This window comes from Heterocephalus glaber, unplaced genomic scaffold (assembly GCF_053883595.1).
Source record: "Heterocephalus glaber isolate CG9 unplaced genomic scaffold, H.glaber_assembly_v1.0 deba00001463, whole genome shotgun sequence".
In the NCBI taxonomy this organism is placed as follows: domain Eukaryota; kingdom Metazoa; phylum Chordata; class Mammalia; order Rodentia; family Bathyergidae; genus Heterocephalus; species Heterocephalus glaber.
Genome location: NW_028258310.1, coordinates 13,933,095 through 13,943,799, shown reverse-complemented (window position 1 = coordinate 13,943,799; position 10,705 = coordinate 13,933,095). Strand labels below are relative to the sequence as shown.

Sequence of the window (10,705 nt, the reverse complement as noted above, 5' to 3'; positions counted from 1 at the left end):
AATGATTTCCTCTAAATTTTTTATCATAAATCAGGGCATGGAGCTAGGCGACAAGACGCCGATTTCCCCCCTGATGAGAGCAAAGCCCTTGCCTATTTTCCCTTGTTCTTTTTATTTTTTACCTCTCTTTTCTTCTTTTTAATTTAGGGAGGGTGCTCAATATCTCTCTTTGCTGAATCCAGAGAACGGTGGAAACTGAACAAGTTCCTCCCCTTTTCCTGGAGTCTACTTCCTGTGTGGGGAAATCCTGTGGTCCAGGAGCAGTGGACCTGAGTTCAAATCCTACCCTTACAACTGATTCCTATGTGCCCCAGAGGAGTGCATTCAATTTCTCTGGTCCTCAGTCCTTCCTTTTGGGAAATTGAGATAATAACAGTCCCTGTCTCATAGATAGTGAGGATTCACCATCTGAGTGAGAGCTGTGTACAGTAGATAAGTGGCTTCTTCTCTCTGACCTCCACTTTCCCTTCTCCATGAAGCAAGGATGAAGGGATAATGTCCACTTCTGGGGAATTAATGTGGAAGCTGAATAAGACAGAGCAGACTCTAAGCTTCTTGAAGCAAGGATGATGGAGTCTTGTTCTTTATTGTATCCCACCTGCAGTACGAGCTAGCTAGGCCGAGGGGGTGCTCAGTAAGTATCTGACAAACACATGAAGCAATGGCGCTCTGGTGCCGACGGCTCTACAGAATCATCAGAACTTGGTTTGCATTTAAGTGATGGATTTGAACTCCATCCTTTTTTTTTTTTTTTTTTTTTTTGCAACTGGGGATCGAACTCTGGTCCTTGTGCTTGCGAGGCAGGAGGTGGAACCACTGAGCTAAATCCCCGGCCCTGACCTTCATCCTTTTAGGAGACCCACACTGTGAACTTTGACATAGCTACCTTGGAAGGGTTTCCCTAACCCATTAGTAGTGATGAGGAAACATGCCAGAGCCCATGAGTGCTCTGCCGCAGTGAGCCAGGAATCCACACTGAATTCAGACCTCCTGTGTGCTGCCTACTAGTGCCTGCTGCCTCTGTACAAGCCAGCTGGCTGGACAAGAGAAATGGCCTAATTCTCTTGTCATGGAAGCAATGAGAACTAACTAGGCCACAAGGGGATGGTCCTTGTGATTTTGAACTCTAAGACACCAGTTCAGCTGGAGAAGGGGAAGAAAAACCAGACCTTATCTGCCAGGAAGGGGGCTCTGTGATCTCGGGGTCCAGATAGCACCGAGCTGGCCATGCTGCTGCTGCTAGAGATGAAGACACAGCAGGACCCACAGGTGCCAGGGGGAGAGGCTTCCAGAAGGCCAAGGCCTGCACGTGGAAGTTAGTCTCCTGGGCTGGCAACTCTGCTCCAAACTATTGACTCTGGTTTTCCTTGAAGCAGTAGACTAAAGCCAGAGAACTTAGGGACATCTTTTCTTTCACTCTGGACTCTCTCAACCCAATTCCTACCTGGTCACCAGGAAGAGTCTCTAAAAGTAGACCTCAGACCCCATCATTCCTCTGCTTCAGCCTTTCCTGTAGCATCCCTCTTCTCAGAACCCACCCCGCCTAGCTCCTGGCCAGCTCCACTCTCACCACTCCTAGTTGGCTCACTTCACCCAAGCCTTCCTGAGAACACCCCAAGCCTACTGCCACAGAAGGGCTTTTGGTTTGCTGTTCTTTCAACTTCCATTTTATCCCCCAGGCCTTGGCTCAAAGGTCACCCTTTCCTTTTCTGCCCATACATTCTCCATTTCACCACCGTGTTGTTTTTTTCTCTGTGGTAGTTATCTTTTTAAAATTCCTTACCTCCTTCTGAAAGGTCAGGTCTACAGGGTTTGACGGTCAGTAGGGCTGAGAGGATGTCCATCTGCTTTGCAGTCAAATCCCTATCTCTCGTCCTAGTAGCAGTTTAAGTAACTCAGTAGCTCGGTAAATACGTGTTGCATCAAAGAGTGTGACTGGGGAGTGCCCTCCTCAATCTACTCATTTTTCAAATGGAGAAACTGAGGTGGGAAGGACCTGCCTGGAGTCCTACTGCCCGGGTCCCAGCGCTCTGTCCACAGTGGGTGGGACCGGAGGGCGGGAGCGCCGGGTGGGAGGAGGGTTGCCAGCGCGTGCGAGCCTTCGCGGGTGCCTGGCCTCCAGGTCCCGAGTCCCTCTGGGCATCTCGGATCGTCCGAGCCCGCGCAGACAATAAGGGGCAGCGGCCGACAGGCGAGTCGGGCAGCAGCTGCGCAGGCGGCAGTACATGTGAGAAGTTTGTGAAAGGGAGAGGAAGGCCAGGCGGGCGGCTGCGAACACCTGGCCTGGCAGCCCCGCCAGCTGCCTCTCCGCGATGGCATCTTGAGCTCGGGCCGCCCTATCGAGGCCATCTTCCATGCTACCCTCCCTGCCCCCTTTCCAGCTCGCCGAGGTGGGGCTTGGCCCGGGATGAAGGCGGTTGGGAGTAGCTGCTGGCTTCTCTAAGGGCTCCTGCTGCCTGCATGCCGGAAGCCAGCCTGGAGCCTGGCCAGCCTCTGAGACCTGGAAGCCAGGGAGAGAAGTAAAAGCCTGCTCACCCTACTCCCTCGGTCCCCGGGCTTGGGTGGTAGTGGGTAACTAGTGCCAGCTCTGCATGTTAGTTAAGAGCACAGGCTCCTGAGTAAGGTAAACCTAGGTTCTAATTCCCACCCCACCTGGGCAGTGTGGCCTCAAGCACCTTAATCTCCATGCTTCAGTTTTATCTGTAAAATGGAAATAACAATAACAACCTCACAGGCTTACTGTGGAAATTCAGTGTACAGTACATCTAAAGCACCTAGCCCAGGGCCATGTAAACAGGAACCACTCTATAAATGGCTCTTGTCACCCTTATTATGGGCACCCCCATAACCAGAGTCCTGCGGAGGGCATTATTCATGCACTCACTCATTAAACACAATACTGTTTGCAATATTTATTTTTATTAGTATTTATTTGCAGTACACAAATAATATTGAGCTCCTACATAGGGCCTGGTCCATAGGCACTGGCAATGAAAGCAGAGATGGCAAGATTCATCCTCAGAGAAGTCCCAGGGTCCTCCAAGGAGCAGGGATAATAAAATCTCATGTTCTTACTAAGATATAAAAAGGAAGATGCAAAAGAAGGAAAGTTTTTTTTTCTATGAGTCTCTGTGAAACTTATAGAATTAGGGCAGAGCTTTAAACTAATAATTACATTAATAATAATGAGTCCTGTGATAAGTATCCTGAGCAAGTTTCTCACAAGTTGCAAGTCCCAGGTCATCTGCATTCAAGTCATGGATACCTAATAGGAAGTCTTTGTGGTCAAAATCTCTGGCTGCGCACCTGGGGTGCTACATTTTAAAAGGTTGTAGGTGATTCCTACTCAGACTGGAGTTGAGAGGCCCTAGCCCCCAGAAAAGGGCCCCTTCCTCTTTGTCCCCTTCAAGGCCCCTCCTTCTGAAGGAACAGTGCTTTGTGCACTGATTTAAGAGTTACGTGTAGCAACTCTGTGTCTCCACTAGGCTCTGAGCTTCGGAAATAGTGTTCTCCTCACCTGTAAAACTTACCACAAGACCCAGCTGTCAGTACTATTCTGAAATACTTGTAGAATGAAGAATATGAAATACTTGGCCCATGTTAGCGCCTCTGAAATTTATGCCCATGTGGTCTTTACTTGGACCTTAGAAACAGATTTTGTTGGCAGAGAGGGGGGAGGGAGGGAAGGAGAGAGACAGAGAGAGAGAAGAGAGATGGGGAGGAGAGGCTTTAATTGTAACTTAACCCCACAGGGGTGAGCACTGCTCTTCAGTTTACCATAGGCCAATCTCCTTTGTGTGTCCCAACTGGAGTTACTAATTTATTTTGCCAAATCTAAATTGAATTGAAGTTTTCAAATCCTGGAAAATGCAGAGGGTGCTATCATCTAAGGCTCTCCTTCCAATTGCACTCTCCGTGGTGTGTGTCTCCCGGTATTCTCCAGCCCTCCTCAAGGAGGCTGGTCCTTAATGATGGGTGTCAGCTTACTGCCAGCAGCACTGATCCCTAGGAAACCTTCTGGGAGGGAAGGATGGGAGATGTTTTCTGATTTGTGATCCTAATGCCTGGGAATGCTAGAGGTGAAGATATGAGGTAAAGGCCAGCTTTGGAGGTCCAAGGGAAGGGCTTAGTTGGCTTGACTCTGTCTCTGACTGCTGGCTAACCTTGATCCTGGTCAGCGTCTTCCAGGCCCCTTAGGGAACAGAGCAGAGAAAGAGGGTGGGGAAGGCTGGAACTTTCTCCCCCAGTTTCTGAGGGTTCTGCTTCACAGACAGGCAGGCCATTTTGGAGTTAGTGGGTCTTGAGGTGCCATGGACAGGCAAGGTACAAATCCAGTATCCCCTTTCTGCTTTCTCCGTGGGCTTCCAGCACTGAGCAGGAGCCAAGCCTGAGTGGCCCTAAATGCTAGTGAGAGATGAAATAATGTTGCATTTGGCTTCTAGGGAGTTGAGCGGTCCTGGACAGAAATCCCAGATTCGCTCAAACTAACCAGTCTTTTGTCAGAGCTGGAAACACTTATCAACTGAGGCCTAGGCCAGGTCAGAATGCAGCCCCAAGTCCAGCCCTCCTGAGGCCCACAGTTCTGAAGTGTGTTTCAAGAATCTCACCACACTTGCTCTGAGTCTGTGTGCCTGGATACGCCTCCCCTCCACTGTGATGCCAGATTGACAGTCAGTTTCCTGCTGTCAGTTGTATTTATTTTTCCTTTTCAGTTTTAGACCCATGACCCCTTGAAGGCCAGGATAGAGTTTGACTAGTGTCTGTGGCTGAGCCTTTGGTATTCTGGGGCGAAGCAGGTGCTAAAGAATGGAAGGAAGAATGCAGAGGAACTGTTTTCCAGGGAAATACTCCAGGCCACTCCCATACCAAAAGCTTTCTCTTTAAGTTGAGAAAGAAGACAGGAACTGTCATTTATTTCATGATTTCACTGTGCTGGGCACTGTGCCAAGTGCTTATCTCAGTGTATTGCTGCAACAATCATCGGGGGATAAACTATACGGGCATTTTACAGATGGGGACACTCCCTGCAGCACATGGGCACCGAGATGGGTGGTCTCCTGGTCTCTCAGCCAAAGAGAGACAGGTGCATTTCTGAGTCTGAATGCGGGGTGCACCAGGTTGTGATGAAGTTTACTGAACACTAATTTCAGTGTTCAATGCTTTCTTTAGTATTCTACAAGAACCCAAGAGAACAGACATGAACGCAATTCCCACTTTACAACGGAGAAAACCTAGGCTCGGAGAGTAAGCTTAGCCAAAGGAATTTCTCTCGGCCTCCTTCATCTGGGCTGAGTCCTTTTTGCCTCCCTCAGGGCGGCCGCCAGGGCACCAAACCAGCGAGGATGAAAAGAGAAGGGACTGGCGGGTCCCAAGCAGAGAGGGGAGCCGGGATCTAGCAGGATTTCCTCTTAGGTCAGGGGGTGGTTCCCTGCCCCACTCGGCCCTCAGTGTTAAAGATTCCGGGAAGCCCGGGGTACACTCGTGGCGCGTGCGATCTAGCAGGCAGGATGACGCCCCGAAAACCTGGAGGCCGCTTCCTGCGAGGCTGCGGCGGCTGCGGGGACGCAACTGTGTGCATGGGGTTTTCTGGAGACTTGGAGCTCAGCGCGCCCCTGTGGCCGCAGCCCTGGGATTCCCCATCCATTATTCACGATGTTTTGCTGGCTTGGGAAAGAAGAGGGAAAAGAAGTGGGAAGAAGAGGGGAGGAGAGGGTTGGGTGGGGTGGGGGCTGGGGGCTGGGGGTGTGAGGCAGAGCCAACCCCGGGGCCCTGAAACTTAAGGAAGATCAGGCGGCTAAGCGGTCTCAAGCCCCGAAAGTCAGGCGTGGAGCCAGGGTCACAGTAGGCTGTCAGTAAATATTTGGGGATGGATAACTGAATAAGTCATTGGATAGCTCTGGTCCTAAGCAAGTGATCTCCGGCTAATCCTCATCTATATAGTGCTTTCCTCACCTATGTAGGGTGGCGTGAGGATTCCAAAAGCGAATTCTAAATTGCTAGCATGAATTAGTAGCTGTTGTTTTGGGCAACGGGGCCTGTACACCGTGGGAGACCAGCAGAAGCACACTAACCGATTACTGAGGTCCTGAGGTTCTTTCTGAACTCTCACTGTTCTAAAGAATACTCAGCAAACTTCCTTAGACTGGAGGCTTGGGGAGAGGGAGAGCGGCCCCAGTAGTCACTCTCAAAACAAAGGTGAAAGGCAAAAGTGAGGAGGAAGCCACAGGCCTCCCGGACCGGGAAAGCAGCTCCCGGCCCCACCCGCACGTGGGGAACTTGGGAGTGGAAGAGGTGGGTCACCAGGGGCTTATTCTAGCAGCCTGGGTTCTCGGCCGGCAGGAGACTTTTCGCTGAGCGGCTCGACTCCGCTGGACGGCTCGGGCCTGGGGCCAGGAGCGCCTGGAAGCCGGCCGACGTTGCATAGGGGGTGGGTGTAGTAGGGTCAACTTTCTGCTTCCTCCCCACCCACCCATCCCCGGCCCCCAGCCCAGTGTGTCCTTGATCCAGGCAGTGCGAGTGGGATAGGACAGAGAGGTCTGGGACCGTGGGGAGAAAAAAGTCTAGGACGAAGAAAGAATCCGCAGGTCGGGCAGGCTGGAGCCAGGTGGGGCGGGGCGGACCCGGGGAGGCCCGGCCGAGCCGGGTATAAATGCCGTGGAGGGGGCGGCCGCGGCGGGCGCCGAGAGACACGCAGCGAGCTGCTGTCTCGCCTCGCCTCCCGGGCCGCCCCTGTGAGTCCCGGCGCGTGTGCACGCCTGCGCGCGCCCGGGCCCTTCCTGGCAGGCTGCTTGTAAGATGAGTGAAGAAGCAGGTGGGGGAGAGGGGAGGCAGCAAGCGAGAGGGCGAGGGGAGCGCTGGCGCTGAGCGGCGCTCACTTGGAGCGCGGCGAGCGAGCAAGGCGAGCCTGATTCCATGTCCCCCGCTGCCTCCCAGCCAGACCCGCGAAGATGATGGCCATGAACGCCAAGCAGCCTTTCGGCATGCACCCAGTGCTGCAAGAGCCCAAATTCTCCAGCCTGCACTCCGGCTCCGAGGCCATGCGCCGAGTCTGTCTCCCAGCCCCGCAGGTACGTAGTGGAGCATAATTACCGCTCTAAGGCACATTTTTTGACAGGCACTAGCTTCATGTTTTTTTCATGTCGCCCAGAACAATCGCCGCTGTCTGAACCCCTCTCCTTGTCTCCCCCGCGCTCTCTCCCGGCGCGCTCTCTCATTCATGTCTCTGATCCACACGTCTGTTCCAGCAGAGCTGCTGCCTCCGTATTAATTTTTATGACCTGGGCTTTGAGGAGAGGCATCTCGGTTGCTTGAAAATGTGTTTTAATCCTGAGTTGACAGTATTCCCCACTGACCATGCCGTGCGCCTTCTCGCTTGCAGCTGCAGGGTAATATATTTGGAAGCTTTGATGAGAGCCTGCTGGCACGCGCCGAAGCTCTGGCGGCGGTGGATATCGTCTCCCACGGCAAGAATCATCCGTTCAAGCCCGACGCCACCTACCATACCATGAGCAGCGTGCCCTGCACGTCCACTTCTTCCACCGTGCCCATCTCCCACCCGGCCGCCCTCACCTCGCACCCGCACCACGCCGTTCACCAGGGCCTCGAGGGCGACCTGCTGGAGCACATCTCACCGACGCTGAGCGTGAGCGGCCTGGGCGCCCCGGAGCACTCCGTGATGCCCGCACAAATCCACCCGCACCACCTAGGCGCCATGGGCCACCTGCACCAGGCCATGGGCATGAGTCACCCGCACGCCGTGGCCCCGCACAGCGCCATGCCCGCATGCCTCAGCGACGTGGAGTCAGACCCTCGCGAGCTGGAGGCCTTCGCCGAGCGCTTCAAGCAACGGCGCATCAAGTTGGGAGTGACCCAGGCAGACGTGGGCGCGGCTCTGGCCAACCTCAAGATCCCCGGCGTGGGCTCGCTCAGTCAGAGCACCATCTGCAGGTTCGAGTCTCTCACCCTTTCGCACAACAACATGATCGCGCTCAAGCCAGTGCTCCAGGCCTGGCTGGAGGAGGCCGAGGCCGCATACCGAGAGAAGAACAGCAAGCCGGAGCTCTTCAACGGCAGCGAGCGGAAGCGCAAACGCACGTCCATAGCTGCACCAGAGAAGCGCTCGCTCGAGGCCTACTTCGCCATCCAGCCCCGTCCTTCATCCGAGAAGATCGCGGCCATTGCGGAGAAACTGGACCTTAAAAAGAATGTGGTGAGGGTCTGGTTCTGTAACCAGAGACAGAAACAGAAACGAATGAAGTACTCGGCTGTCCACTGACTGCGGCGGGGCGCGGCGTCGGGAGCCAGGAGAGTCTAGCGCGCATCGTCCCCTTCTGATGGGAGGGACGGTCATAGGGAAATCCAGGTGTTTCCTAGCAGGTCAGGCTCTCTCTCCCGAAACCACAGACTTTCCCTTCTGTCCCGCCTAGTTGCCTCCCCAGCCTACTCTCTCTCTTTTATTCCTTTCTATTCTCACCAAAAAAGTTTTGGCGCTCGGAAAAAAATGCAAGACGGGGCGGGCCCGGAGGGACTCTGCTGTCCCGGGTGCTGAAACTTGCCTCGCGCGCCTCCGGGCGGGAGCCCCGGAGCAGAGGACGGTGAATGGACCCCGCCGCCCGAAGCTGGGGTGAAAGCGCCACTTTGCTAAGGGCTAGGCAAGGGGTGAAGGAATGGAAAGGATACGATAAGTAATAATATAGAGTCTAGGATATCTAAGTGGAACACAAACATGTACTGGAGATTTATTAGAGTATATAAAATACACGTATGTTTCCAAAGGCTAGCCTTATACTCCCTTAGCCTAAATTCTACCCATCTTATCCTTTGGTTTGCCGTAAATCCTCATACAAAGCATGAATTAGGTTCAGGGAAAGTGTACGGAGAGTTAGGGGCTCGGAGTTGTTCGAGGTAAGTAAGGGTCCAGAAAAGGAGGGCTCAGTTCAGCGACTGAAAAAGTTGGGATCCTTAGCCTATTTGCAAGCAGCAGCCAGCACCTACTCAGGCCATTCTTCCTGTCCTGGTGGCTTTTGAGTGTTAATTACCTCCCGGTGGAGAGCAGGGGTTGGTAGTGTTCGGGATCCGACCCACTGAGGACTCTCCGACCTCAGCTCACCCTTCTTGCCAGACTGCCAGCTCAGAGCTTCCAAAGCGACTGTAACTTCTCCGAATCCTATGAAGTCCTCCCAACACATCTAACCTCGTTGCGCTTTTATTGCTGTTGTTAGCACCCTTCGTTCCTCTTGTTTGTTTGACTCCACTTTTTTCCTTCCCTTTCACCAAATGTCTCTCGGTGGAGGCTCACTTATAGTTTTGGCGGGAAGAGGAGCAGGACCACCAACCTGGACCCTTTCTTCACGCACCGGTCCCTTCACCCTCCCACCCGGCTCATATTTTATTTTTTCGTTGCTTCTTTGTAGTTTGCGTGTTGCTGTGTGTGAACTTTGGTTTCATTCTCAAAATAGATACAAATAAAATATTAAGTTTTCTTCTTCTCTCTTTACCCTCTCAATTAACTTCTAAAATAAATGCTTTATTTTTCGACCCGAATCGCAGTGGTTTTCCTTCTCAGGTGCTAAGAGATCCCAGTCTTGGGAAGGATTTAAAAGTGAGAACCTCAAAGGGCCAGGCTGGCTGTCACATTCCTTCTGTCCAGTCCCAGCCATTTCTTCTCCCCATTCCTCTTCTGGCAGCCTGTGCTCACACCAGGTCTCCTCCAGGGATATCTGGCTGGTCCTCTCTGGATCCCAAGGTTTCAAGGCATTTCCCCCCCCCCACTACCCAGTGCCAATCTGTCAAGTATTAGCTCACCTTGACTAGGATCACAAACTTTGAAGCCTGACAGTGGGTATTTGAGCCCCTATGCCTCTCCTCTACTCATAGGCTAGTTTCCTAACTTCTCTAATGAGATTAGCTACAGAATAGAGACCTAACACCCAACTCTCACGGTTATTGTCAGGACTAGGTCAAGTTGTTTACTTAATGCATCTGGTAGGTGATGTTTGGCATTTCATAGGAAACAAATCACTTTTAAAGATTGAAAGGACTGGGGAGGAGATGAGGGAATAGAGGTAAAGAGGGAGGAAAGTGATTAGTGGAACAAGTGTCTTTTGGAGACTTCTGGATCTCCTAAAAATTCATTTGAAGTTGTCTTCTACGACAGCCTGACTCGGCTTCTCTGTGGAAGGATTAATTTGAGAGAGCCGCTTCAAAGGACCCGGTGTAATGTTCTGCACATAGTAGGTGCTCAACAGATGCCAGTCCCCTTCTTTCTGTTTCCTCTAAGGGGGGGAGGACCTTTTTATTTGTGAGCCGCAAAAATACCTTCATGATTTAAAAATTAATGCTACAAGTCCCGGAGTCGTCTGAAAATTTTCCCGCTGAGTCCTCAAAGAGCTTCCGGTCCTTAGATGTTGGCCCGATTCGGAGCAGAGTCGGTTTCCGCTTTTCGCAGTACCCCTCCCTCGCCCCCCACGGCAAAAGCGAACTTGTGGGCAGCTCCCCAGCTTCCTGGGCCCCAGCCCCTCGCCCCCGCCTTGCTCAACAGCCCTAGCAATTCCTCCACCTCCCTCTCCATCGGGTGTCCTTTAATAATAAATGGCCTTATGCCATTACATTATATTGTGGGTTTTGAAAATTTAAAATACGGCTGATGCAATATTAATTGCCTATAGTGGTATAAAACACAGGGCCGGAGCCCAGCCGGGCTGCA

General features: G+C 52.5%; 1 protein-coding gene across 1 annotated transcript; it reads left to right on the top strand.

The window, feature by feature from the left end:
• Positions 1-6,868: 6,868 nt before the first annotated feature.
• Pou4f3 (POU class 4 homeobox 3) lies at positions 6,869-8,362 on the top strand. The gene is made up of 2 exons (XM_004854347.2): positions 6,869-7,067; positions 7,379-8,362. Exons 1-2 carry the CDS (start codon positions 6,948-6,950, stop codon positions 8,273-8,275), a joined length of 1,017 nt encoding a protein of 338 aa, XP_004854404.1. The 5' UTR covers positions 6,869-6,947; the 3' UTR covers positions 8,276-8,362.
• The last annotated feature ends 2,343 nt before the right edge of the window (positions 8,363-10,705 follow it).

Excerpts from the sequence above, each read along its gene's own strand:
- Pou4f3 (XM_004854347.2), top strand. The coding sequence starts at position 6,948 with ATGATGGCCATGAACGCCAAGCAGCCTTTCGGCATGCACCCAGTGCTG. Across the intron at positions 7,068-7,378 it reads TCTGTCTCCCAGCCCCGCAG|CTGCAGGGTAATATATTTGG; the intron begins GTACGTAGTGGA and ends TCTCGCTTGCAG.